We start from the raw sequence: 26,541 nt of genomic DNA on the forward strand, positions 1-26,541 counted from the left end.
TACTTTTGGAAGGAGCGCTGAAGACAATTATTCGAAGCACGGCAGTTGTAAGAAGCCGGCTTAGTTACATATGTCATCTCCAGTGCATACACAAGAGGCAAACTGATGAACACTTGTGGGGTTGGCTAAGGATTGATCGCAGCTGAACGGAATGTAATATCCCATGCATCTAAGTTCCGTAATGCTAAAGACCGATCAACTCGGCCTGCATTGCTGGCTTTGCGAGGCATTTGTAACACCCCGCACAGCGATTTCATAGACCTTCGACTTCTCACATCGATAGGATGTAGCCGAACAAAACCCGCTGCAGCGGGGTATCCGATGTTTGGCGGCGACAGATCAGAAACAGAATTTCAAAAAATATAATGGTGATTGCTGTATGCATGTACTTCTACGCGATGCGCTAGATTAGATCTAGCACGAGGCTAAGATGTCTGCGATTGATTCTGAACATGTTGATTGTGAAGAACGATGTGATGTGTCCATTCGGTCCGAGTATCCCAACAAGACTCATCAGTAAGTGTCCCCTACATCGCATCTGCGGGCGCATTCACATCACACGAAATATTATTTTGAGAATCTTCAGGAGTTGTCTTTCTATTGCGTTAATACAATAGCAAATTCTAAAGGATGTCACATTGCCAGAACATCACCCATGGATATTTACATTACATCGACGAGCTGAATGTTGGGGATAATGTAGGGGTTCCGCAATTGGCGGTACTAACAAGAAACTACTGGTTAATTCCAAGTAGCAAGAACACAGTAAAGGACATACGTTGGTAGCAGCTTCGAAAGCACAAGCGTACTTGACCAGTGTGGCCTCGCTGAACCGCCTGCCAAAGAACGACAGACCAAAGCTAAATAAAATTAAAATTAAATAAGCACTGATATGTACACAGCGAACATCACGCCTTACGGGAAGTTCGGCCCCAGAGACACCAATGTGCCGCGTGCGTTGTAGGTTACGTTCGTGGTGGCGGGGTAGTAGCCAAGCGGGACTGTGACGATGGGATACCCGGCAATAGCTGCATAACCCGGTGACATTGAGCTCGGAATGATCAGAGCATCAAGGTCATATTTTTCCAAAGCGCCGAGGATCGCTGGGTATGTTGTCATGCAATGTAGACGACATCAACCGCTGGAACTCACTGGCGTTGGATCCATAATAATATTGTTGAAGTAACGCAGTATAATAACTGGCATCCCCCATAGTGATATTGAGGCTTGCAGCACCAATCCACCTGATGCGATTTGAAGATAAAGAAAATCGGATCCTATCACAATGAATCAACTCACCTTGCAACGTCACGGTCAGGCTGTCCAAGATATACTGAATTAATAATAATCTATCCGTCAGCCAAGCAACGTACATAGTCCTCTGGAACATAAGTCTCTGTGTAGTTGATGAGCTGGTGGAGGTTTCTGAAAGACAGTAAATAAATGAGCGAAAAAATGTGATCAACGGTATAGAAACACACGTAATGCCGTTGGGGTTGGTCGTCATTTCGTTGAAGTAGTTTGCAATATCAGCGACAAAATCAGCACCGACGACTGGGGCCGAAGTGTACTGAGTGAGGAACACCATCAGTCATCAAATGCTACAAGTACGTCAAGGCCTCACACTTGCCCCAGTAAAGTTCTGGTATCCAGCGAGGTCCGGGAAATTAGCATTATCCACTATCGTAGCACCAAGTTCTTCGAAAATTTTGATAGACGCGTTAAACGCTGTAATTTCTGGGCCATTGGTTGCAGACACCGTCATAGCATTGCGTGGGATGCCAATCTTGGCGCTTTTCAGACCTTTGCTATTGCACTCAGCTGCATAATCGGGAACAGTTTCGAATGGGATAGCAGATGTATAGTTGTCGTGAGAATCCTGGCCTATCAAAATAATCAGATTAATGGGATACGGGCGCGTATCAGAAATAAACGCGCCTGCGATCGCGGAGAGGATGTATGCTGCATCCATCATCGTGCGCGTCAAGGGACCAATAGTATCCTGGGTCTGCGAGATCGGAACAACGAGATATCTGCTGGTCAATCCGACAGACTAAAATAATCCAGCATGTATGTGTAAATCCATAGATCAAGGCAGACATGGGCACATACAGGCTTAATCCCAGCTAAACTATTTCTGCTCGCAGGAGAGATGATAGAGCCGGATGTCTCCGTTCCCACAGCAGCAGCAGCCAAGCCAATGGATGAGACGACCCCAGGACCACTGCTAGAACCAGACGGGTCCTGCATCGGATAGTAGGCGCCCATGGTCTGGCCGCCACGAGACGTCCATCCATTCGTCGAGTTTGACGAACGATAATTAGCCCACTGAGAGAGATTGCATTTTCCGATGATGACAGCGCCCGCAGCTTTGAGCTTTGCCGCAACCGTAGAATCGCTCGGTGGGATCGCACCGAGAAGGGCAAACGAACCGGCTAATATGTTTTGAGTTGGATGACACGACAGATTCGGTAATTGTCACGGACCTGTGTTATTCATCTTATCCAATGTCGCGATGTTGTCTTTGATGCATATTGGGATGCCATGCAACATTCTATAGCACAAGACAATCAGAGCGAGAAACATGGAGATCGAAGTAAACAACAATACCCTCTGGTGGAACCGCCCGCTCTTTCAGCGTCTAGGGATGCTGCAGTCGAAAGAGCATCGGGATTGGTCTCTATAACCGCATGCAAAACGGGGTTGACCTCATGTATACGCGCCACGTATGCCTTTGATAAAAGTAGGTGAAAATGGACCGAAAGAAACGAACAAACTCCCATACCTTCACAAGATCTACACTGGTGAATGTTCCAGCCGCAAGACCGGATTGGAGATCGTCAATTGTCGCGTATAATAAGTCCGGCAGAGGTTGTCCTAATCCGACTACTCAGTTATTGCGATAGAAGCTACGAGTTCTGGCTTACCGTTCCTGGGGCTGATTCCGTACGTGATGCAGGCTGATACCCCGGAACCCACCGACAGCAGCGTCAAGACCACCAAGCTGAACCTGATCGCAAACATAACCATAACGATGCTGGAGACTTATTTCCACGCGCAGAATGTGCTTATGCAGCACCATCATATATACTATCATCGAGCTTCAGGACATGACGAAGAAAAACGTCGTTGTCAGCATACGGCATAAGTGATAAGGTGAGTATTATTCTGCGCGTACATGAGGCTTGCCAGACACTTGATCACTTGGCAGAATTGTCATCTGGAGGTGTCGCGTGGTATTCACGCCTAAATAAGAGTTGTGTGATCTTATCTCCAGCACAATGAGCACGTTTACTTGTTCTCGTGACCAGGGACCTACGTTCAAGGCTTGACGGTACGCCGAAGCGCTGGCTTGAAATTCTGGAAACAGATATTCTGGAAATGAAGGATCTCCCGGAACTCCTTACAATACCAAACGAATTTGTGAAGGCACCCTTTCCGCGGGACTACGGATAGTGCCAGGTCATATGGGAGAAGGAGTCGAGTCACGGTAGTTCAAGTTGCAGAAGTGCTCAATTGAAGGAAGTTGTAAATCTCTCACCTTCAAGTTTCTGCACTTCCAGAAAACCCACAACGTGCCACTACACCACATTTACAAAGCTCGGCGGCTAATAAGGTTGTGCCACAAGAAAACTGATCAAGGTTTTTCGCTGCCACTAGTGCACTGTTCGAACTTTGCAGCTTGAACGGGTATGAACTCTGAAGGTTCCGAGAGACGGCAACGTTATCGCACAGCATGTGCGACGCTGGAACTGCCGAAATTTGTGTTTCATACGACTTACGTCGGCTGCATGGAGTTTTTGCGTAGGTTTACAAGAGTGCTGGTGCGCGGCTAAAGAACATTGAGCTGAACTAGCTTAGGCTGGCGGGCGGCCCGTCGGCAGGCCCCTCACCCACGAGGCAGTGAGCCTATCAGTACCAGTATCAGGATCGAAACCCCGGGTGCTATACAGATCCCTCTGATGGAGATGGGGGCCAACTCCCGATTCTCCAGAGTGCTTTGCTCACGGCGTCTCAACGGTACAGGATGAAACGTTATCATTTCCAAGGCGTTTACGTATCGCTCACCTTCATTTTCTCGAAGCATGATACAGGATGTCGGACTCAGTTGCAAGAGCATGTCATTTCAGGTGATGGGTATACTTTGCGTCTACTGTTTGCAGATTAGCTCAGGAATGATCCAAGTATCACTAGTACTGATCCGTATACAGGACTCGAATCAGACTCACGTCACATGGACATCTTAAGGGGCTCATCAATGATGCCGCCTCATCGGCATCAGATTTCGAGAGTATTTCTGTGCAAGATGTGATAACCGGTACATACGGTGCAACAATTCCGTATACGAATCTGATGATATCAATGTCATGGATTCATAACAACTACAAGGAACCCAGCGACAATCTGATCGATGGGCCTCCCCCGTCCGAGTCGTTCTCATGTCATATCCCCTCCGCAAGCACGGAAACGTTCAAGTTCCCAGCACACTTCTTTTCAGCACACGTCTTGACATTAATCGCATTATATTCCACGTTCTGCATTGACGTCGTGTGACGTCCCACGAAATGTGCCGATGTCGGCGTAACGCTCAGGCTCAGATCAGCCCCGCAGCACGCGATCCGAACCTTGGGCATTATTTCCGTTCCAGCAGGCGTTTGCGGAATGTGGGGAATAATGCAGGAACCGGGTCTGTTATCGCGTTCCATATACAGCTGGTGACAGCGCAGGCAGTGCCTGAACACATTGTCCCTCACAGCAGCATGAGCGCTAGAAGTTACGACACCGATACCCTCTAGCCCGGAGAGAAAATTCTCAATATCCGTTGAGAGAAGCATTCGATTGGACAAGGCAGTTGTAATCCGCGCATGTAATTCCTGTGGCGTGATATTCTGCAAGTAGTATTTAAGGACTGCCATCGCCTCTGAGCGGTTGCCACCAGTGAAGGATATAGCTTTTGCCATGCCTCTTTGGGGAATCGGGCGACCGACCGCAGTTTGCATCGTGATCAAGAGTAAGAATTGGATATGGAGAGGCGCGGAATCAGATGGGCGGATGATCTTGATGTTCAAGTTGATGGTGTCAGAAGGGGGGAGACGATATTTATACGCTCGATAAACAATTGTGACGGTGGCATCCCGAACGCAAGGACAAAGAATGTGAAAAATGACGTGCTAACTTGAAACGGCTTTGCAAACCCATGGATCGATTGATTTGCTACAAAGTCGAAGTCAGTGCAACAATGAGCTTAGGCCATTGTATGTCCGCAATTGAAGCCGCTCCAAGTAGCTGCAATTGAGTGCTGGAATCGATCAACCTGCATCATAAAGGCGGTATCGGACAACAAAGTAATTCGAGGCATGTGAAGAGATGGCTCCAAGAAAACAAAGGCATTGCTGTGCCGCCTACAGATAATAGAAGTCATTTTAATGTCAAACTCGCGGAGTTATCCGTGGGTGGTCTGAGGCACAGACCTCCACACACGCAAACAGTTAGCCCTGGCCGCCCGACTTGCGACAGATGTCAGCGGGGAGAATGAATGCACCCACAAATAGTACAACACCGTCCATACTCGCAATTGGTGTATATATACCAGATAGGTATACTGTCAGACTCAAACGTCGTCACGATCTGCAGTTCAAACGTGCCAAGTCGAAATGCGAACCTGAGCAGATACCTATGACTATGAAACGGTAAGCTGACACCTGTTACAGTTCTTTAGACAGAATAAATTGAACTCAACTTATCAACAGTTTGTTCCTGGAAATACATTTAGGACCTATTGCCGCAGTTCGTCCAGGGACGTGCCTTATGAACTCGCATGCTCTCGTCCGTGGGGGCGCAATGCTATGCCAAGTGTGGTTTCTATAGCATTAACGACAAGGGGTAAGTAATTGGCATACTAGCATTGCTGCGATCAAAAAAGGCCAACAGCCAGTGCGGGAAAGAGAGATGATAGCGTGGTATGAATATTTTTTTTTCCATGTGAAAGTGAAATGATACCTAACTGAGCATGACGACGAGGCGGGAGAAAGTGCCCGCAAGTCCACGAGTGAATCGAGGCCTATTATTAAAATACATTGTAGAGTGAGTGAAAACATGGGAGCTTCTTGTGAACGTGCAGAGCGTCATACAAAGTCTTGGATGAAAGACCGGATGATTGGCCATCATGATGGGGACGTTCTGAAAATGATGCAAACGAACGTGGAGGACTTACCAAAGGTGTGACGAGCGCTAGTTGAGTTGACCAAAGGTATAACGACATGTACAGCCTGTCTATGATGGGATTGGTATGACGGAGAGGAGAAATCCATTTAAAGTGTTGAAATCAAAGAATGAAAGCTTCGGAATCTGATTGATGTGCAGGGTCGTTGTGATAGGGTAGGCGATCAAGATGATAACCCGACAAGCAAATATAGAACAAAGCGAATGATCGCAGTGTAGTGGTAGACAATTAGTTATTTCCGAGGTAGCTAAAAGCTGTTGAGGCCCCGTGAGGCCTGAGGAGGTTGATGAATGAGTGGAGGAGGTCGTAGGACGTCGAGGTTGATCCGAGGGGAGTCGCGGGGATTCGCGTTAATCGGCGACTCGAAAGATTACAGGAGCGCGGTGAGAGCGAGCCGCGTGCGCCGTTATAATTGAAAGTCCGATTACTAAAAGTAATTATAGGTAAAACAGTAATAAAATTAAAATGAAAGTGTTTTACTGAGCTAGCAATTACTTGCAGCATTCCTAGGATCTCCGCTTACCCTTTCACCTGAACCCATGTTCTCTCATTCGGATCACGTTCCCGTTTTACCGCAAATCGAAAAACACAACAATGAATGGCAAGTAATTGTATTCTAACTAACAATTATATTATATTATATTTCTATTCTATCAGGGAATCTCATCACAACGACGACTCACGCCATCACCAGTGCTCAACGCCTCCATCTGATCATCGCCTTCCTGATATCCGTCTTCCCGCTCCTACACCGGACTCGAACAATCCTAAGAAAGATACAAGATCTCAGGAAACAGCTTTACCTCCAAATTTAACACTCAAAGACCCCAGCTTAGATCAGCGCCGTGTTAGTTCTTTATTTACTTCGATGGCCGTGCCTTTGATGTTGATTTGATATCAGGTTTCGACATCTTCGCCACTCCATAAATCAGACCGCTCTCTCGTCTTTCAAAATCACCCATCATCTCCCTCTTATCCTCCACTTCCTCCACTTCAAATGCCTCACCGTGTAGACTCAATCCCAATGACGTCCTCGTACGTACTCTCAATCAATTCAAGCCTTTTATCTTAAACTAACCTTTTCCTAGTCACCGTCGCGAGTATGACTATGACTATGATCACTCTTACAGGAGACCAACTCCACCACCAATTGCAACTCTCTCACATTCCCCTTCACTATCCGTTTCATCCCTAGACCGTTCATCCGTATCTTCCCCAGCGCCACGCCGATCACCCACTGATCGTTCAGTTGATTCACATTCAACCTACTCTGATGCATATTATTCCCAAGATCAGATGGCTCGGCAGTCTAGACCGTACCCCCACGACTCAGTCCGGGACTCGGGAAGGGTCTCCCACAGCTATTCTTATACCCCCCGTCCTCATCCTGAGCACAGGTACTCGCACGACTCTCACCCATATCATGTGTCCTCTTCCTATACTAGCCCCGCATTAGCTCACAGTGCTGCGAGCAGCGGACGCGACAATCAACAGCTCCCGTATCCAATTCCGGGCCAAAGTTACCATGCCATTGGTTATACAGACGATGCTGCTACAAAATTAAGCGACCGTGTCCGCAGAAGGTGCTTCAATTGCTGTACCACGGACACTTCGACGTGGCGCCGTTCTAACTTGAGTCCTGGAAAAGTCGTAAGTTCGCCTATGTCCCGCTAATCGGTACAAACAATTGAATTCATTTCGTCCGCAGCTGTGCAACAAGTGTGGGTTGTTCGAGCGTACTCATGGGCGGTCAAGACCGGATCAGTTTCCTCACCGCAGAGGCGCTCTAGCAACGACTTCAATGCGGCCAAGGACACCCCCGCAATCAACGCATCTACCTCCAATCTCCACTCACGTTCCCCCTTTGGCGCCTTACCATTTTTCACACCCTTCCATTGCCCCTCTTCAGTCTGTGCCTGACTCAAGGAGATCACAACACCCGAACACGTTGCCGGAGATCCAATCTTGGATAGATGCTCCAGCCGCACGGACCTCCTACTCCGCTCCGTCAGCAGACCGTAATCATGAAAGTGCGCGTCAGCGGTCTCCTCCCCGCTTACACCACGTAGATATGCGTCCTTCAAGCGTTCATGAAGCCGTGGCATAATGGAGGAACGTTCTCCCGTGGTAGCCCGGAGCTCCGTGGAGGAAAACGAATAACCTAAAAGTTCATGCTTCCATGCCTGCTTATTCGCTACTCGACTAGTCCGTTTTCTTGCATTAATGGCTAGAACGTGCCATCAGCTCACCGCATTCGTCGTAATTATTTGAGTTTCAGATACCATTCGCAGTATTCGTATTGTTTTCGTATATAAAATCGCAAAACGACCTATAGTACATTGTACCCCTACGATTTTCTTGGAGTTTCATTTTCGTTGTATTCCTATGCACGCCCTTTGATCGCTGGACATTTGCAGCACGATTTGCGTAGTTATTTAATGCAGCTTTGAAACCTACTGGCGCCTATGTACCCCCGTGTGAGCGTCGATCAAGTTATCATTTGCTTCCGCACCATGCAGTTTCCATTTTAGGTCGAGTGGAACGCGATCAGTTGATCGCATTGATCGATCAGGACAGGATGACAAAGCCTGTCAGATATTCCGCAGTAATGAAAGAGTAATCCAAATACGACTGACGTAGCGCCTGGCAGAGGGATAAGACCATATGTGCACAAGCATGCGTTGATAGTGAACAAGTCATGCGAATACTCGGAAGCCTCCGTTCCAGGAACCCCCAACTTGTGGTACCCATCAACGGTCCGGAACGCGCAATCACCGATTTCAGATATGATACCATTTATTGATCGTACGTGATACAAACCTCGGGTTGCCGTCGGCCCAACGTTGACCAGAACTCAGGAAGCTTGCCACAAAAGTACAGAGGGGGACACGTAGGTCCTTATCCCAAGGACAAGCATTGTCTTAATAGAGCCGATGAAACCATCTTAACCGGAAATCTCCCTCGGATGGCCCACTAGTAACACGGAACTGGCCAGTCAGAAAGCTTAAAACATACAGCATGATGCTGTCAAACCGTACAGGTGACACGGCGCGCGTTAACAGATAACGTTTCTATTTCCACGGAGGTTTATCACTGACATATGTTTGGCCCCGTTCTCTGGAAAAGACGCCGCGGCACAGCCTAGTACATGGCTTGATTATCCCGAATATCGCAAGGGGCGCGTCTACGGCCACCTATTAACTACATCGGCTGTACCTCTTCGGGATGTCGCAGATCCCGGCTCACGGCACTGGACCGCTGTCATCTGACCTGCAAAGTCTACTGCACGCCCAATGCTGCAATACTCCGAGGATATACTTAGAACTCTACATGGAGACGCATGGTACATCGGGCATCCGCTTGTACTTGCTTGGTATTCAAGCTGCTCTAGTGCGGTAATCATCTGCTGAACGAGCAGGTACGTCACATAAATCGCGCACTTCCAGTGCTTCGAGGTCCTTGTACGGGCCCGCAAGAACATACCACCGGAACTTCGCTGAACCTTGCAAAGAAGTGGGACTCACACCTCGCGACACGACATCCGGAACGATTGGCAGCCCAATCGCCAGAACAAGTGATTTGCTATAGGCTACCTCCTTGATCCGTGGAGGTCTTCACGTGATAGAAGTATCCATCATGCTTCATGTTCTTTCTCATTCTTATTAATTTTCCATTGAGGCAGAGCAGTCCCTTTAAATTCGCCTATCAATCCACAAGTTAAACCAGGCACTTTTACATTAAAAAGGGGTAATCCAATGCTGTCGTGGAGAAACGACGGCTTTCGTTCTTCGCCTCTGTGCAAACACCCACTCCTTACCGCACTACGTCCAGTCAAACCGGCGCCACTAGCGATCCGCTGAAGAGGCCTTGGGGGAATGTCATTCGATCAGAAGAAATTGATTTTCGAGAACGGATATTCAACAAACCCAAGAACCCGTGAATAAGCTTCTTCTTCGCAGATTCTATTCTGTCCCGGCAGTCCAGTACCTATGTGGTTTCTTGGATCAATTCCTCCAAGAGATCTTGAACTATACTCTGCACTGTTCCGTCGTAAGCGGAAGCCATCTGACAAAAAAAATTAGTCGCCAGCTTTCGCACCATGCCATTTATCGCTGTGCATCACACACCCGTTGGTACCTGTACAATGTGATGCAGAAGTTATGTTGCGCATCTTTTGGAAGTCAGAATATTTCACATACCGGATGGATTCCCATGTTCTCGTGCTCAATAGAACGTTGTCTTTGCCAGCAAGGTTCAGGGTAAATGCTAGAGTTACGCCATCCTCAATGGCTTGAGATGCGCCTTGCGCGCTTGATCTGCCAACCGCATGGTCAGCGAACGGGTTCGCCATCAATCATCCAAACTTCCTTGCGGTAAGAATGGATGAGCAGCATCGCCAATCAATGCCACGGGACCAGATTTCCTGACCCACGTAGGAAGAGGGTCGTGTACAAGAAGCTTCCAGTCGATGCACGAGGGAGCTTTCAATATGACTGCAGCGCACCGCGGGCCCCAGTCTACGTCTTCTATTTCACCCGGGGATGAAACTAACAGCTGCATTATCCCTGAAACTTTATTTAGCTCTGAACATCATGAGAAGGACGATTTGCACACTTGTGAGTGAACCATGCAATACCTTTACCTCCGAGGGAGGAAGACGCTAGGCAGTGCATGTCTTTACCTACGAGTGGTGAACAATAAGAAAAAAACGTGCAGATAAATTCACCTACCAATCCACGCGTACACATCTCCATTAACGGTCGGAAGTCAGTCAATGGATTAGTCGTGATACCATGCTCTCATCGTTGTTCACCGGCGGGGTCAGATTCAAACTTACTATGACCAACTTTCTCGCCAAATTCATCGCTCCATCTGCAGCAACGATGATATCGGCATCAAAACTTTCACCTGTTTGAGATTTGACACTAGCTTTTCCACTCGCTTCATCCTCCCAATATTCTACGGCCTGATGTCCCATGCGAATCTCGATGCCCAAGTCCTTCGCATGCTCAAAACGGACTTCGTGGAGAAGCGCTCGATGACCATTGATAGGCGAACGCTCCGAATCGCAGCCAGGACAACTTTGCATCTGGGACGAGACCTCCGAGGTAATTATGGACGTTAAGTTCCGGTGCATGAATAGAGATGTCCCACAATCTGTCGCACTGTCAATTACTTTGATTAGAAAGAAGGCCTGTTTTGTACCTGTCATGGAGGCCCCATCTGGCGAGGATGCGGCCAGCATTTACGCCAAGGCTCAGCGTCTGGCATTTGTGTCAGCTGGAGCTGCGCATTATCACCCCAGAGAAACTCGTGTCACCCTTGATTCCGTCATCAGCCAAGAGGAATAGGTAAGGGTAGTTTACTGACCTATCTCCCTCAATTAATGTGGTACTTTCATTCACTCGGTGAACCATTCTTTGCATTCAATCGCACAGGCAATAACTCCAAAGCCAGTGCCGATAACAATGGCATCGATCCCTGTATTACGAACACCATTACTGGTTGGTCCTGATGTCGCACCATCATGGAGATGATTAGCATAGTAGTGAGAATACATTATAAGTACTCCAGGTCGCCACGTATGCCACGACGTACCCAAGATTACAGAAGAACAAAGCAACGCGATGGTCGGGCATAAAAGAACGAGCTGTGAGCCTGTGCGACAGCCCGACCTATGGACCACAATATCTTGTTGGAGCATCTTATCCATTTGGGTTGGACACCGCTGGCTTCTTGCACGTCATTATTGAGAGGAATGGCATGAACGTGATGGATTAACTCACCCGACGTCGTCATCATCATACGGCAATACACTGGTTGCGTCAAATTCGAGTTTGATTGACTGCAGCAACATAGATTAGTCTTGGATCGCACATCAACATCCTCGAACGACATGTTATCGTTATCTTCTGCGCCATATAGGCATTGCCAAGTTGGCTCTTTTCGAGCTCACCGGTAGTGTTTTACATGATCGAGTCATGGATGGATACACATCTTGAACATTGGGGACGATCGGAACGACGAGTTAGTGTCAATGTATTGGCTGTGGTGAGCTAGCAGACACCCGTGGCTATACCACTCAATATTCGAAAGCGAGTCTCACCATGTTGCGAGTCAGCGATTCGGAATGAAAACTGCGAGCTGTTTGACCGAATCATCCTGAACGTTGAAAACCCTCAAATTTGAAACTCTCTGTCTCTCTGCGAAAACCAATGATGCAAGGATGCGCACGAGAAAATATTGATATTGCTCCTAGTCATGCGAGCTTGAGTAGAAAGAAGACTAAGGACCTTATAGTAAGAAAAGGGAAACGTTCCGTTCAGCTGGACGCCCATGGTACCGGAAACTTCCGGCAAGTAATTCAACCTGGTATGCAATGTGCATTGTGCATGTCCCACCTATCCTCGGTAGGCAACTAACTTGGTCATCACCATGCAGGAAACAGGTTTCACTGGCACACTCGCTCTCATATTAGAGACGCCACTGGCTACTAGTAATACTCCCACCAGCCCCTGATGGCATGACCACAACTGTTCGACCGCGTACCAAATCCAAGTTCACCACTCTGCCCAGTGCCTCCGATCAAACCCGGCTACAGCTTTCTCCGGCATCCGTACTGACTCGGCACCGACATATGTATGTTCATTCGGCAGCCTGCGTTATTCACTAGGGTACAACACGAAACGCGAAACACAAAGCCCTCGGTCTTGCGTCCAGCATGGCCACGTGGCAGGTGTTATAGCGCTAAGCGTTCACGGCAACTGCAGAGTACTTGGATGGAGGACGTAGCTTGGAAAGTTGTCACCCCGTGGTAGGGGTTACACTGGATAAACAAGTGAGTACACAGGTCGGGTTATACCATCTATTGATGGCTGCAATGTAAAAGTTGATCAGCGGTCAGGTCTTCAGAGCTGTTGTCAAGAGTTCACTCCACCATCAATAAATGTGCAATAAACAACTCTTTTTCGCAACCAGACACGATATTGACCGAAGAGGGCGATAACAATATCTCTGCGTGCACCACCTGGGTTGGCTAATCCAGCAACATGCATAGCAATCGCTCTCATATTGGGCTGTATCGTTCCTAGACCCTCCCTCTGTGGATCCATCAGTGGGGGAACGGCTAGAATGAAACAGCTACAGCCTCACCTGTCATGGCGTCAGATGGCTGCGGGAATCCTGTCCACAACACGAATAGCTAATTCGTCAGCCAACGCAAGTCCAGCACGGATGCATCAGCGGATAGCACTGTCGACACATCGAATGTCATCATGGTTGTGTACTAGGCTAGGCCCTTGGTAACATCAAAATTATATCTGAACTGCCAGCGCGGATAAACTGACGAGGCAGGGTGCTGCAGAGCTCTCGAACAAGTTTGACATTATCAAAACAACTATCAACGTGAGTACATGACGAGACCTCACCGCCGCTCTTCCGAAGACATCTAAACAATCCATTGCTCGTACTTGGCTACTTCACAACTTTGCCGGTGAAGGCAATAGCCAACATCGAGACTACCTGCTGCTGCAACATCAAAGCTAATATTGACACCTTGGGGGGCCATGAAGAGCGAATTCGATCCATGTTCAACTTCCCGGACGGCGAGAGAGTGATCATCAGATCACATAAAGACAAGCTGGCACTCGACGATGTTTGTAAGGAGGGTGTGCTCCCGGCGGCGGTTGTCATTGACCTCAGTATAATAGGTTGACCATCCCGATACGAGCGTTGCACAAGCCTGGAAAATCAGATTCAATGACTGTCACTTGTCGATGCGTTAACACTACAAACCTAATCACGAGAAGTTGAAGAATATCCCACATGGTCCGGTTCTTCGATTGTCTGCAGACGACGGCATATATACTGACAGCTTCAGACGGAGTGTTGATTTTTTTATGTCGCTGATTTGCACCATAACCTGGTCTCTCGATGCCGGAAAGAAACTGGTAGCCCTCCAACAACTGGGATCGTCGGGTGATGCAGCGCAGTTTGTATGTCAAACCTAGTTTACCTAGTATATTTTCACGGTGCAAAATAATGCAGATGCATGCAGGAATACAAATACTAGTTCGATTTCGTCCCAACATCGTCCACTTCCAGACCTGACGTGACGCCTTCAGCAGATGGTCTTATGGGTTTAGTGGGGAGGAATACTTGCCTATCAGTTGCCCATGTTCAATACGTCGCGAAAGAGCCACGACCTCCTCCCTAACACCCAGGTAAAGTCTTTGTGAGACTGTTTCAACACCCAAGCTCGTCCAATAGTCGATATTGACCTGTTGCAAACAGTAGTAGGCCGTTCTGGCAACGTTTTTTCTTGCACGCTGATGTTGAGAAAAAGAACGCAAGGGAACAAGCTAATTTAAAGTAAGCATCTGTATCTGAACAAACAAGGATGGTTTGCTGCGAATACATATTTAAACCTGGAAGACTACTCGACCCCGATACCTGAGAAGCTAGGCAATCGGTTGTGCAGTGTCTTGGTCCTGACCCCTTGGAAATGCAAATCGTTTACTCGACATCCAATGAACCGATCCAGCTGAATATCAGCTTACAGTGATTCCGGCCGTTGGTATCAATTCAAACATCTAGCTTGAGAACACCCGTAGAACCGCTGATGACACTGCCCTTGAACTCATTCCTTTGGGCATCGGGCTTGTTGATGTCAAAGCAACGGATGGCGGTGGGATCGGAGGTCAGGGCACGGTCTAAGATAAATTGAAAGCTGATTGTAAGCCTTGCCTCATGCGCAATCGATTCCGAAGAGCCTAGACATCAAGTTTACGTTGTTCTGCAAGATTGATGATATTTGATTTCGACCGCAGCAAAATGTTCCGGCATCTGCGGCTGTCTGGATGTCAACATTCAACTTGTCAATACAACTAAATGAAATGCAGCGTCCATGACTGCAAGACCGTCAAGTATGGTAGCCATCAGATTGCCACCACCAAGGCAGTTTCATGAAGTGACCGAATACTGGTCCCAAAGTGAGTCATCTTCGTTGTGTGAGCGTCACAACCGTATCATAGCCTGGTCGGGGAGGCGCGTCTTGTTTTCGCTGTGCGGCCCTGCTTTGGGTGAGGTGGGTGAATCGGGCGAAAACTTAAGCGGACTGAGACATACAACATTGGCAAACTGGCGTGAACATATTTTTTGAGTGTGCTCGTTCTTGAACCACACATTCATAGATACAGAAACCACCACCCGTGCTACATACCGATCGTTGCTACGCAGAGAAACCAGATGACATTAGACCGACATCTTCACAAATCCACGCAAATTTAAGTACACAGGGCGTGCTCAGATAGTCATAGATAATGACTGCTCCGTGGCCAGTATATCCACGCGGACAACACGCTGCTGGCAAGTGTTTCACACAGTGATGCGAGGATGTGGTGTCCGTCTGCTACGTTGACTTGCAAAGTCGTGGCTGGTAATGATTGGATCTGGAAAATCAATCAAAGGTATACGTCGCGGATAAGTGGAACCTAGGCCGACAGCATACTACTGAGCAGGAGCCTCGTCGTTTCGTTATCATGGCAAGCAGGTGATTACGGGATTGAAACATGATGCATGATGCATGATGTTTTGAAGGACAAGAAACCGTTCAAAAGAAACACATGCAAGGCCTGACACGAATTCGGATGACTAAGCAGCTTGTCAATGGCTATCTGCCGGATCTGGTTCAGTATTAAAACACATGCTTGCGCGCCAACGGTATTACAACTCCCCAGGCTTCCTCCACATCTAGCATCACCCACGACCCACAATGGCATCTTCAAGCGCTCGCGCGAAGCTTCTCGCTAAGAATGATAATGACGTTGTCATTGTAGCCGCTGTGCGGTCTGCTCTCACCAAGGTACCATTAGTACCGTTACAGTAGAAGCCCGACGTGACTTACTGAATTAATTACAGGGCAAGAAAGGTGGTTTCAAAGATACTCGCGCAGAGGAGATCCTGTCCGGTGTACTGAAAGGCGCCTACACCAGAGCCAAGGTCAACCCCGCCCTTATTGAGGACATTGCAGTGGGAAACGTCCTACCTCCCGGTGGTGGTGCCAATGTTGCTCGCATGGCTGCCCTTCATGCAGGAATTCCAAACACAACTCCAATCAGCACTTTGAACCGTCAATGCTCATCCGGTCTTGCCGCTGTTAATCAGATTGCAACCCAAATCATCGCTGGTCAAATTGATATCGGTATTGGTAAGCAACAGTTCTGAATCTCATCATTCATGACCAACGAGTCCTCTAGGTTCTGGAGTTGAATCCATGTCGTTTGGATATGGCGCTGGATCCTTACCAGATGGCGTGTCAGAAGAGATCCTCACCAGCAAGGAAGCGGAGGACTGTTTGATTCCTATGGGTATCACCTCTGAGAATGTTGCCTCTGAATTCGGCATTTCTCGCGAGGTACAAGACAATTTTTCAGCTAAGTCTTACCAGAAGGCCGCTGCCGCTCAAAAAGCCGGAAAGTTCAAGGACGAGATTGTCCCACTGAAGGTCAAGATAATTGATCCAAAGACTGAAAAGGTTTCTGAGATCGTCGTTGACTCGGATGACGGAATCCGTGATGGTGTCACCGCAGAGAGTTTGTCAAAACTCAAGCCCGCATTTATGAAAAACGGCACGACACACGCTGGTGGGTTCTTTGTGATACTCTTTCAGATGTTGTCATCTGAATGTGATACAGGAAGTGCCTCGCAGGTATCTGACGGTGCGGCAGCCGTGGTCCTTGCTCGCCGCTCTGTCGCCAAGCGGTTGGGTCTTCCCATTGTCGGCAAATACATTACCTCCGCAGTCGTGGGCGTGCCACCACGTATTATGGGTGTTGGTCCAGCGTACGCCATCCCTAAAGTTCTGGAGAAAACAGGACTCTCCAGGGACGATGTTGACTTCTACGAAATAAATGAAGCTTTCGCGTCTCAGGCCGTGTACAGCATCCAGAAAGTTGGCCTGTCATTTGACAAGGTGAATGTCAATGGAGGAGCGATCGCGATCGGACACCCACTCGGATGTAGTACGTGTCTCATAAATTTTGCGTATCAATTATGTGTTGATGCATCTTCGTTACAGCTGGAGCACGTCAAATTGCTACTGGTCTCAACATTGCGAAACAACGTAATGAGCGAGTGTTCGTCACCAGCATGTGTATTGGCTCAGGAATGGGCATGGCAGCTGTGATCGTCAGTGAACATTGAGACTCCTAGTGATATGACATGTAGTACGTATGTCTTGTGCATCATATACATACTTATTACTCTTCGAATTCATTTCCACTATCTCCCTTGATCTCAATCACACCAACGAGCCAATAGTACTGACCGAAGTCGCGGTGTCGAGTGTCTTCCAGACCGCTCTAGATGGTTAGACCTTGCGCTGACATAGATATGTATGGCAACTATATTTGCAGTAGTATTAGCTACTGATCAGCGTACTTTAAAAGATTTCCCTCCCATACGGGTCGCCACTGACCTCAATATCAGGACGTACTTGGTGAAAGGATTCCTTCTCCCTGAGCTAAATGGGTTCAAGATTCTCCAGTCTGAAACCATGGAGAAACCCAAATATCAACCCGCCAGGTGAACTTTCGATAAAGAATGTGTCCAGGGTGTGAAGCACATTAAATACTTTTCGGGTTCCCGCGCACGGACCATCCTGCTCAGGTGACTATATATTGCAAATTTGCGCGGTTGATTTTTCCTCACAGTCACCTCGATGGTTGAAGTTGGCGTCTTACAATTTGGATGATGGACGTATCACTTCTTTACTTTTTACTGTCGAGAAGAAGGACGCAGGAGCTGGGCATGCCATCTATCATTTGTTTATTGTTACTGATTGGACGGCTAATCAGCACCTGGCATATCATTGCTTCACAAATCTACTTTGCATGCATGTCTTAGTACATACGTGTATCTTGAAGAATTAAAGCCGATCATTGATCATTGGACAATGGACATGTTTCACACCTGTGGTATACCTTCATGGGCGTCGTTCTAGTGCAACACACAAGAACCACAACCTGACTTCACTTGATCATGTCACAAGTGACAGCACCCTGTCCGCCGGGCTCCGCATGGTCGACTCTCTACATCCGTGGGGCTTCGTCTGTGGGCCCACCAGCGGACAACGCATCACTCGGATATTTGAGTTCATACTTCTTCTTCACAGTCTTGACTCTTGCTATCCCACCCAACTCGATTTGATGCCAGCAAGGACCTCCAGCTTCTATTACGAGCTTAGTTCCATTGCTTATTATGGACGCAATTCACGTTGATCCTTCAGCCTGCCAGCCTGGCGTTTATTCGGATCCCACTCACAAGAAGACAAACGTTGTGTTTCAGAGCACATTTCAGTCGTGTCCAAGAAGTGTGCAAAGTGAATAACCATTACGGAACTATAACGTTGTGATGGGACCAAGGAAGGCTCAACTTGATCGCTGATTGTGCCACGGCGGCGTTTGGTAAGTTGTACATTTACTATGTGTCACAAGTCACAGGGATCTGAGAGAAACGGTTTCTTGTCTTGCCGGAGTAGTGACACGGCGGATTGGCAGCGTTGGCTTTACCGTGGCACGTTGATCGCGTTTCGAGCACAAGACTTGCTGGACGGTATTACAACATCAAGTTTGTCTCCATCATCCTAGGTTTCTAGTTCCTGCTATATGGCGATAAAAATGTCCTGTTGAGTACCTCAAGTTATTTTCTACAGTATTAGAGCGCATCATTCCCGCATATTACTTCTGACTACTGGGCACATTCTAGTTCGGCCAACTCGGCTGATGGCAGTGCTGGTCTCCCCTATGGTCAGACCATACACAGTGAGGGAAGACAATTGTCGTTCCTTAATTATGCGGGAATGTTAAGGTACTGTAGGTGCTATTTTGGCCATGATCAAGTGACGTCCCTGTCATTTGGTCAGTTTGGTGTCTCCCCCCCTTTTCCAGAACGGCCTGGACATGACTGAATGGGTTGCGTATGCGTTCAAGCATCCCTGCCGCTCAAACGCCTCTGATTCCTTTGCGAAAGACTCGTAATCACCTCAACGAGTACGCGGTGGAGCACGAACTGCGTATTCAGGCCTGGATCCGGCTTTATCTGACTGATCAGCTGGCCAGGACAATAACCAGTTACCCGGTATGGTTTCACATACATCTGCCAAAATCTTGGCAGTCAAGGGTGCATCTTGGGCCTTCGAGAGATCGTTATAGGTTAGATTAATTCGCCTTCTCTTGCATTCATGATAGGTGAGTTCCGGTTTTTTTATATGCATTATGGGTGATGATGTGTCTTTTTCTTAGAGGGCGCATTCATGAAATTCTATGCAGCATTGGACCGGCGTATCCACTCACATGACTAGTAATGTAGGACAATTCAGGGGTACAAGCGCTCTGCGCAGGCTCCTGCCAAGGCGGGACAGGTGGTGTCGAGCCAATTCGCACACCAAGCTATTGGATTGATCGAGAGGGCCTAAACACGCCCGTGGGTGCGCCCTCCGAGTCGGAGAAATGGTCCATTATCGCCTACACGGCGACACACCCTATTCTGTCTTCAGTAATATCGAAAGCTCTTATGGAATTCTACGCCAACGCACCCCTTCATGCGCACTTTTCGCATCAAGTATTGCCCACTGAACCCCCTTACGCGGCAGGTAATTCCCGCAACTCTTTTCGACATGCTTGCGAGTGCGATTGATTTAATCGATGTCATTAGTTTCAAACTGACCGACATAATCGTCGGACTCTGCTGGACCAAACCTCGCGGTTACACTTGTGCCTTAGGTCGTGCAATTACAGAGCGGAAATGGAGACATATTGATTTCCCCGCCTGCGGTGATAATTTTGTTGTCGCCGTTGATTTGGGCGTCGCATGAGACTGGCAGGTGGTTTATTGCTTAGAATCGGATACTCTCCGGGCAGGGCTTCACGGCAAGCTCCTACCTCAAAAAGGCTTATCTAGGTCGTGGTGTTATCGGCAGAGACGAACCGGGCACGAACTTTGCCAGCTTCCCGACTTGGAGAGTGTTCATTAACGTGGGTTGGGCCAAAATTATTTTTTTTCAAAATAACGAAAGCGAAGGGTGGCTGACTCCGAGTCGGTTGAGGCGGCCGTAACATGCCAAATAGCTTGAAGCGGCAGAGGGGTTCACGCCTACCCTGGCTGTGACTTTCATCACGATGAGCAAGAACGCCGCGAAGCCTACGTGGCCGCCGCGGAATGGTCAGCCTCGGATTGAGATTATTCCTCAGGCCGAGGGTCGGGCAATAACGATGTTTTCTATCCTTTCAATAACCGATCAGTGACTTGAATGACATTCCAGCACATCCTTCGATTAACGGGGGCACTATCCACTGGCAGGGTCGGTGATACAAATCTTAACTCTATTTTTCGGAAGGGAGTCCGGTTATTTGAATGCCGCATAGACGCTGCATGTTCTGTTCATGATATAGAGCCTTTCTGCAGGGACGATTGTTCTCAAGTTGAAAGAAATGGACTCGTGTTGCGGACATGGAGTGGTTGGAGGATGAACTGTGATGAAGGCAGTTCCGCAGCGCGTGATCGCCGGGGACATGAAGCATGAACTGGACAACTCTTTACGCATGCTTGGAGGCATCATATGTCTTAATGACATGTACTTTATCCAAATGACAACGCGAGGAGTGGCGCCGATAGCTTGCTTGCTGCGATTAGGTGATAATGTGTTTTCATTTTGATGCTGTTACATATGAATGATGCTGAGAACTTGAACTTTGTCTTTCATAGGCTGATCCTCGCTTGGGTCAAGCGAAAAGGCTCTAGACGGCTCAGGAAAGTGGTCAGATTGACGATACGGTATGATGAACGTGCGTACTCGGTTTATCACCGGATAGCAACATACTAGGTAGCTTACTGGATGGATTGACTACATCCGGGCCGATCGGAGAGTTAACGCAAATCAGCTGCGCTGGTCGTGAAGGAGATAAAGTAGCGAGGCAACCCTCCGAGTTCTGTTTGATGGCATGCTGCTTCGGCGCGCTTTACACGAGGCTTGATTGCGAAATCAACACAGACATCGAATTGGCACAGACTCAACCACAGTTGCATCGATTTAATACCAGACTAGTGGGCCCAGCTGGGCTGTGGAAAACGTGGATTACGACAAGACAGTTGATTGCTATATTCGCGGCGTTAAGGCACATGCACCAGTTTGAATAATTGATTCAGGGTAAGGAGCGAATAGAAAAGGTGGATGGAGTATCTCCTTTAGCGAAGTCGTACACATGCTGTCAAGAATATGATGTCAATAGGGATGAGCGATCTGCAGTGACTTCGCTCAGGCGAAAGCGGCGTTAGGTGTTTCCTACTTTGTATTTACGTCGCTAACGTCAAACAACGTACGATTGTGGGGAAACGGTCTTGCCCCACGACACCGCAGCAAATTTGCTCCGTTGAGAATAGAATATCCTGATGGAATTCTACTAGCTTGATGACGGAGATTACGGAAGGACCGCTCTGGAGTTAGCGGCGGGTTGGCTTCCTGTGGACTTCGTGATAGGCTTTCGCGGATAATAATACCAGAATCTCACCGGGACTTTCGGTTCAAAGAGGAGGGATAGTTACCATGAGAATGGCCGCACGTCAGCCTACGAAGACATGGATTATTTGAAACCCGAGGGAAAGGCTTGGTAGGAACTAAAGCTCGCGGTATCGATGGTCCCATACTTACGATACACACGATGGCGCTGTGTATGGTAAAGACCAATGTGGGCGTCATTCGGATATTATGGAACACTCCAAGAGGAACCAGTGTTACCAAATATACATGGTATGCTATGGGGCGCAAAATGGTTGTTGATGATGATCAGTGACCAAAGTGCTCTCTAGCCTCATGTTGTACGCACCTGGTATTGATGTCAGGAGGTCAGCCGCGAGGCAATCACCCGACGATTGTGGCATTGATTATTCGATAAGAGAGCTAGTGTGGATAGACGCGCAGGGGTAACCAACTATGTAAAAGTAATAAAAGACCTTCCATAGGTAGATGTACGTATGATCCGGTGGAAGAGGGCGGCTGACCGTGCTTTCCGGGCAACGCGGGTGTACGGACATGAAAGAGCGGTAAATGCCCGGTGAGTCGCTGCGAGGAGGGACCTATCAGGTATCGCACAGCTGTGGTTAGCTGTGGTATAGGAAGAAGAGATATAGGTTTTCGGATGTTGACAGCCGGAGATAGACGGACATGTTCCGGGAAGAACCGAAATCAAAATGTACTAAAGCTTAATTCCACACTGTCATTAGCAAATCACCGGAACTGAATTCTTGGGGTGTTGGTGCCTGTAGCAACAACTGCTTGCTTGCTATCTTCAAAGGTCCCGACACTAAGCCAAAGGAATACCCTTAGCTTGAGCTTGGTTCAAATACTCAGCCGGTTAACAGCCGAGCACAGCGGAGACTAGCGGACAACCAAGGTTTGTTCCAGTTTGTTTACTCGAACCTGAGCTCAGCGATCACAGGCTTACAAGGTCTTGATCGTAAGGGGCACAGTCAACCTCACTGAACCCATTCTAAATACCACACCGATCGACTGGCGCAAGGCCCGCACTGGCTGGCTTCTGTCACTATCCGGAATTCTCTTAGTGACCTTCGCTGAAACACTAATCCAAATTTCCCTTATATAACCGAACAGCCACCCTACTTTCCTTGCTTCAATTTAGTCACAGGTGACTCTTTAAAATCTCCTCTTCTTTCCGGTTCGTATTAAATGCCCTGTCGATCTTGATTTCTCCGCCCCACCCTTTACTGATTCTGTCCTTTCCCTATGGACAACAACAGGCAGCTGCCCGACCCAGGGCGAAATCATCCACCCCCTCCTCGTTTAATGGCTTCCTCAAATTCACCCCAGACCCGCCCTATCGCCCCATACCAGCAACCATCTTTGCCTTCTATTCGTCAACTCCACCCCTATCTACCACCCTCAGGAATGGCCCAGCATTTGCCAACCACAGACCCATCCTCTTACCCGTATCCACTCCCAACATCTTATTCAGCGCCCTCTGGCTCCAACGAAATTCAGCAACCTCCCTCACAACACGCCCTTTACAGCCGTTCAGAAATGATGGATTCTGAGCCAGAAGGTGAGATAGAGCAGCAAGGTCCAGCGAAAAAGAAACGCCGGCGACAAGCTTTGAGCTGTAATGGTAAGTTTTATTTTATTTTATTTTTATTAATACGTCGCTCATCGTTATCGATACCAATCTTTGCCCCCTTGTTTATGTTGCTGTTTTTATCCACGTCACGCGATCTCTACAGAATGCAAAAGGCGTAAGATTAAATGTGACAGGTCGGCGGTTGTAATGTCACCATGTCGCCGTCCTGTTTTGACTCCGCATTTTCAGAGCGCAGCCCTGCGGGCCATGTACAAGGCGCGGTGAACAGTCTAAATGCCAATGGCGAACTTTAGAGCCTGTGTAAGCACTGTCTATCCTGCCGGAACGCCCCGCTCATATAATTGATCAGTGACAAATATGTCAGTCGGGCTGAATATGACGAACTCAAGGCCAGAAGTAAGGCTGAATACGACGAACTCAAGTCAAGACTAGATCACCTTGAATCCGTGGTCTCGCGCCTTTTCCCCCCACCAGGCGGCCCTGCCAACGTGTCCATGTACTCAATCCCTCCTGATATTTCAGGGGCGCCGTCATCAGAGAACGTAACCTCTTACCACTCCACCCATTCCTCCGCGGGTCAAGCATTGTATGTTCCCCCATCATCTTCTTTCACTCAAGACCCGGCAAAATCACAATCTTATGCTGGTTCTTCCTCACCTCATATCGCGGGGTCCGGAATGAGCCACGGGCCTTCCATTTCATCGTCCTCTAACACGCAATCAGTATCACAGGGTGCTGGCCCATCTCATCTCCGCCATTCCTCAGATGCCAAATCTCCTACTATTGTTAGGCAGTCCCCGCTTTCGCTTGCTTCCATAACGTCCCCTTACAATGCTGATTCCCAGTCAAAAAACTTCCACGCGCAGACGCTCAGAATACTGGGCGAGCGTCTGCGCCCGGCTCCAAAAAGTTGGAAAGGCCCAGTGGAACTTCTATGCGACATCCACAAGCGATGGAACATGCGGCGATGTCCAGCTCAGCTGGTGTGACAATGGAAGGCTCGTCAATGTCACCAGGGACACACCATATATCTTCATCCAGACGTTATGGTGATCCTTCCGTAGGGCGGGAAGGGGGGGATAACAGAGACCGAAGGCAAGGTCCTGTAGAGCGATAGACTCTTCCGGCATCGGTCCATTTCATCGGCTCATAGGTTAATTTTGATCATCATTGGTGGCATTCAGTTCTATTCATTCACCTCACACTCCACACCACGCGTCATCCTTGTATGAGAAATACCTTCCGCAGATTCCATTCCCGGTGCGCCGGACATGACTTTTTCGCTTTAATTTGGCGATCACATACCCCACTCCAGCCTCGTTTTTTCTGAGCATCTTTCACGACACAATTACGAGATTTGTATTCTAGTAATACCACGAGTCTACTAGGCCTATCCTAAACATGTCAGTAAATGTCTCTAGCGCAGATCACGGTGGTCTCATATTGTATTTCAAACTGGTGCAGGGTGCAATTTTCCTAGTCCCATACTAACTTCCCCCGGTTATCCACGGTAGCTTGCATGCCACCGCTAGTTTTCTTACCTCCTCCACGGCGTGATTGATCGATGATCTGCTCACGCTCCATAGCACGCCTACGTTCGGCGAGTTTTACCAGCCGCTCTGCCTCAGCGTCTGCTTTGGCATCTTTCAACATCTGATTTCTTTTCGCATTTTGCCGTTGTTTCTTGGTTAGGTCTGGAGCCTGCTGTATATTAACCTGCGAAGGCGTTGTCGAGGGTCGTGATTCTTCTGTAGTCAGTTAGCCTCATCTTCAAGTCAAATAAAATAGGGATAAATTACTTGAGCGACCCTTTCCCTTGACAATGCCCCATTCGCCATCGCCCTCCCCATCTGCATCGTTTACAGTACCGCTGCCGTCATCAACATCCTCGTAATCCTTCCACGAAAATCCAGGTGCCGGCGCCTCATCGGCCCGAGGATGTACACGCATCACACGCGCTAAACCTGGATAATCCGGGCGCTCAAGCATGCTTCAGGAATTACATCAACAGGTGGTCCAATCAGCACCACGTAACTTGAAATGAACTGAAATTCGAAACTTACTCATCGACGGCCGTCTTCCTTGGTTTGGGCAAAAGCCTTTCAGCCAGCGTTCGACGGTTATCTCTATCTGATACGGATGAATGGGCGTGGACATGGATATCTTCGTCCTCATCCGTATGCTCGGCTAACACAGAGTCGCCGGTTGACGGACCCACGTCACTGCTCGTCATATCCGTTGTTATCGCAAGTATTTGATCGTCTGATCCTGTTCCAGTGCCAGTTCCAGGAGCGGTCTTAGCGCCTCGTGCTGGTGTTTGACGGGTGTCTATCCGCGTCCACGAGGAATCAGTGTCAAATGACGGAGAAGAAGACCGTATGCGAGGCGTGTGCCGTTCCTCGTCCGCTTTGGGAGAAAACATCTCGCCGCTTGGCATGTCAACGGATGGTGATGGTGATATTGATGTTCCGGGCACATGAACGTCGCCGCTTGACTGCGGTTCGACATCGAGAGCTGCCCCAGTTGCCGTCACTGTTACTTTCTGCTTCTCCGTCTGCTTCTGTTTCTGCTTCTTCTTCTTCTTTGTCCCCTTGTTCTTCTTCACCTGTGAACTCTCGTCCTCCGAGCTAGCTACGGCGTCAAATTCACCGGGAATAACATGCGGAAATGGGACGACGGTAGGTTCAGGCACGGGATTACCATGCGCAGACGCTGCGGTGGCGGTGGTGGCGATGATGGTGGCACGAGTGGTGGTAGTGCTCACGGGCTTCTCAGACGGCTCTGAGACGCCGGCATGTGTCTGTGTCTGTTTTTTCTTCTTGCCCTTGGCACTTTTGCCACTAGCGGTGGCCGTGGCGTGTCCAGAGGTACTAGTACCAGGTGCGCCAGAGTTGGAGTTGGAATTGGAGTACGTGAGGTAGCTATACGCTACAGCCCCTGCAATACCAGCCGCGACGGCCCATTCGAGCGACGGTTGACTGAGCGTCGAGCCCATTAGGACAGAGAGCAAGCCCTAGTCAGAGATATCGGTTAATGTCTAAAGAGCGGTAGACGTCAAGAGGAACGATGCAAACTTGAATTTGGGTGCCCGCTGCCAGCCTTGAGAGTTTCGGGTGTGCCATAATGCGACTTACGTGTCATCCACATCGCGTCAACAGCCATCAACAACGC

General features: G+C 48.5%; 8 protein-coding genes across 8 annotated transcripts; 3 read left to right on the top strand and 5 right to left on the bottom strand.

The window, feature by feature from the left end:
* Positions 1 to 663: 663 nt before the first annotated feature.
* On the bottom strand, positions 664 to 3,030 carry DEU56DRAFT_871532 (amidase; the record flags this gene model as incomplete). Its single annotated transcript, XM_041355705.1, has 14 exons — positions 664 to 723; positions 779 to 860; positions 920 to 1,103; positions 1,153 to 1,244; positions 1,300 to 1,319; positions 1,374 to 1,425; positions 1,482 to 1,570; positions 1,625 to 1,884; positions 1,939 to 2,053; positions 2,113 to 2,435; positions 2,487 to 2,554; positions 2,611 to 2,732; positions 2,786 to 2,877; positions 2,928 to 3,030. 14 exons carry the CDS (start codon positions 3,028 to 3,030, stop codon positions 664 to 666), a joined length of 1,662 nt encoding a protein of 553 aa, XP_041208146.1.
* Positions 3,031 to 4,362: 1,332 nt separating this feature from the next.
* DEU56DRAFT_361966 (uncharacterized protein) lies at positions 4,363 to 5,320 on the bottom strand. The gene has a single exon (XM_041345858.1). The coding sequence runs from the start codon at positions 4,998 to 5,000 to the stop codon at positions 4,443 to 4,445; it is 558 nt and encodes a 185-aa protein (XP_041208147.1). The 5' UTR covers positions 5,001 to 5,320; the 3' UTR covers positions 4,363 to 4,442.
* A 1,900-nt stretch (positions 5,321 to 7,220) lies between these two features.
* DEU56DRAFT_737248 (uncharacterized protein) lies at positions 7,221 to 8,330 on the top strand (the record flags this gene model as incomplete). Its single annotated transcript, XM_041348574.1, has 3 exons — positions 7,221 to 7,258; positions 7,312 to 7,873; positions 7,932 to 8,330. 3 exons carry the CDS (start codon positions 7,221 to 7,223, stop codon positions 8,328 to 8,330), a joined length of 999 nt encoding a protein of 332 aa, XP_041208148.1.
* Positions 8,331 to 10,301: 1,971 nt separating this feature from the next.
* DEU56DRAFT_972758 (uncharacterized protein) lies at positions 10,302 to 12,224 on the bottom strand (the record flags this gene model as incomplete). The annotated part of the gene is made up of 8 exons (XM_041359501.1): positions 12,010 to 12,224; positions 11,822 to 11,955; positions 11,638 to 11,724; positions 11,061 to 11,304; positions 11,016 to 11,019; positions 10,836 to 10,949; positions 10,596 to 10,770; positions 10,302 to 10,539 (listed from the first exon to the last, which is right to left on the bottom strand). The coding sequence occupies exons 2-8, from the start codon at positions 11,860 to 11,862 to the stop codon at positions 10,302 to 10,304; spliced, it is 903 nt and encodes a 300-aa protein (XP_041208149.1). The 5' UTR covers positions 11,863 to 11,955; positions 12,010 to 12,224.
* A 3,701-nt stretch (positions 12,225 to 15,925) lies between these two features.
* On the top strand, positions 15,926 to 17,824 carry DEU56DRAFT_805754 (acetyl-CoA acetyl transferase). Its single transcript, XM_041353305.1, has 6 exons — positions 15,926 to 16,085; positions 16,142 to 16,430; positions 16,480 to 16,866; positions 16,918 to 17,244; positions 17,301 to 17,625; positions 17,681 to 17,824. Exons 1-5 carry the CDS (start codon positions 15,996 to 15,998, stop codon positions 17,423 to 17,425), a joined length of 1,218 nt encoding a protein of 405 aa, XP_041208150.1. The 5' UTR covers positions 15,926 to 15,995; the 3' UTR covers positions 17,426 to 17,625; positions 17,681 to 17,824.
* A 3,639-nt stretch (positions 17,825 to 21,463) lies between these two features.
* Positions 21,464 to 22,404, bottom strand: DEU56DRAFT_805765 (uncharacterized protein). Its single transcript, XM_041353306.1, has 3 exons — positions 22,105 to 22,404; positions 21,568 to 22,033; positions 21,464 to 21,486 (listed from the first exon to the last, which is right to left on the bottom strand). The coding sequence occupies exons 1-2, from the start codon at positions 22,157 to 22,159 to the stop codon at positions 21,786 to 21,788; spliced, it is 303 nt and encodes a 100-aa protein (XP_041208151.1). The 5' UTR covers positions 22,160 to 22,404; the 3' UTR covers positions 21,464 to 21,486; positions 21,568 to 21,785.
* A 431-nt stretch (positions 22,405 to 22,835) lies between these two features.
* On the top strand, positions 22,836 to 24,603 carry DEU56DRAFT_362190 (uncharacterized protein). The gene is made up of 4 exons (XM_041345859.1): positions 22,836 to 23,400; positions 23,513 to 23,543; positions 23,599 to 23,670; positions 23,720 to 24,603. Exons 1-4 carry the CDS (start codon positions 23,022 to 23,024, stop codon positions 24,357 to 24,359), a joined length of 1,122 nt encoding a protein of 373 aa, XP_041208152.1. The 5' UTR covers positions 22,836 to 23,021; the 3' UTR covers positions 24,360 to 24,603.
* A 185-nt stretch (positions 24,604 to 24,788) lies between these two features.
* Positions 24,789 to 26,507, bottom strand: DEU56DRAFT_805775 (uncharacterized protein). Its single transcript, XM_041353307.1, has 3 exons — positions 25,434 to 26,507; positions 25,170 to 25,360; positions 24,789 to 25,118 (listed from the first exon to the last, which is right to left on the bottom strand). Exons 1-3 carry the CDS (start codon positions 26,363 to 26,365, stop codon positions 24,847 to 24,849), a joined length of 1,395 nt encoding a protein of 464 aa, XP_041208153.1. The 5' UTR covers positions 26,366 to 26,507; the 3' UTR covers positions 24,789 to 24,846.
* Between the last annotated feature and the right edge of the window lie 34 nt (positions 26,508 to 26,541).

This window comes from Suillus clintonianus (genome assembly GCF_016758775.1).
Source record: "Suillus clintonianus strain FC179 chromosome Unknown DEU56scaffold_38, whole genome shotgun sequence".
Taxonomy (NCBI): Eukaryota; Fungi; Basidiomycota; class Agaricomycetes; order Boletales; family Suillaceae; genus Suillus; species Suillus clintonianus.

Bases quoted from the DNA above. Each gene is read 5' to 3' on its own strand.
- DEU56DRAFT_805765 (XM_041353306.1), bottom strand. From the start codon at position 22,159: ATGCCACAATCGTCGGGTGATTGCCTCGCGGCTGACCTCCTGACATCA. The intron at 22,034-22,104 runs GTGCGTACAACA...TGCGCCCCATAG, and splicing joins CCTCCTGACATCAATACCAG to CATACCATGTATATTTGGTA.
- DEU56DRAFT_805775 (XM_041353307.1), bottom strand. From the start codon at position 26,365: ATGGGCTCGACGCTCAGTCAACCGTCGCTCGAATGGGCCGTCGCGGCT. The intron at 25,361-25,433 runs GTAAGTTTCGAA...TAATTCCTGAAG, and splicing joins AGGAAGACGGCCGTCGATGA to CATGCTTGAGCGCCCGGATT. The intron at 25,119-25,169 runs GTAATTTATCCC...AACTGACTACAG, and splicing joins CAAGGGAAAGGGTCGCTCAA to AAGAATCACGACCCTCGACA.
- DEU56DRAFT_362190 (XM_041345859.1), top strand. From the start codon at position 23,022: ATGGACAACAACAGGCAGCTGCCCGACCCAGGGCGAAATCATCCACCC. The intron at 23,401-23,512 runs GTAAGTTTTATT...CGATCTCTACAG, and splicing joins ACAAGCTTTGAGCTGTAATG to AATGCAAAAGGCGTAAGATT. The intron at 23,544-23,598 runs GTCGGCGGTTGT...CCGCATTTTCAG, and splicing joins CGTAAGATTAAATGTGACAG to AGCGCAGCCCTGCGGGCCAT.
- DEU56DRAFT_361966 (XM_041345858.1), bottom strand. From the start codon at position 5,000: ATGCAAACTGCGGTCGGTCGCCCGATTCCCCAAAGAGGCATGGCAAAA.
- DEU56DRAFT_805754 (XM_041353305.1), top strand. From the start codon at position 15,996: ATGGCATCTTCAAGCGCTCGCGCGAAGCTTCTCGCTAAGAATGATAAT. The intron at 16,867-16,917 runs GTGGGTTCTTTG...AATGTGATACAG, and splicing joins AAACGGCACGACACACGCTG to GAAGTGCCTCGCAGGTATCT. The intron at 17,245-17,300 runs GTACGTGTCTCA...TCTTCGTTACAG, and splicing joins CGGACACCCACTCGGATGTA to CTGGAGCACGTCAAATTGCT.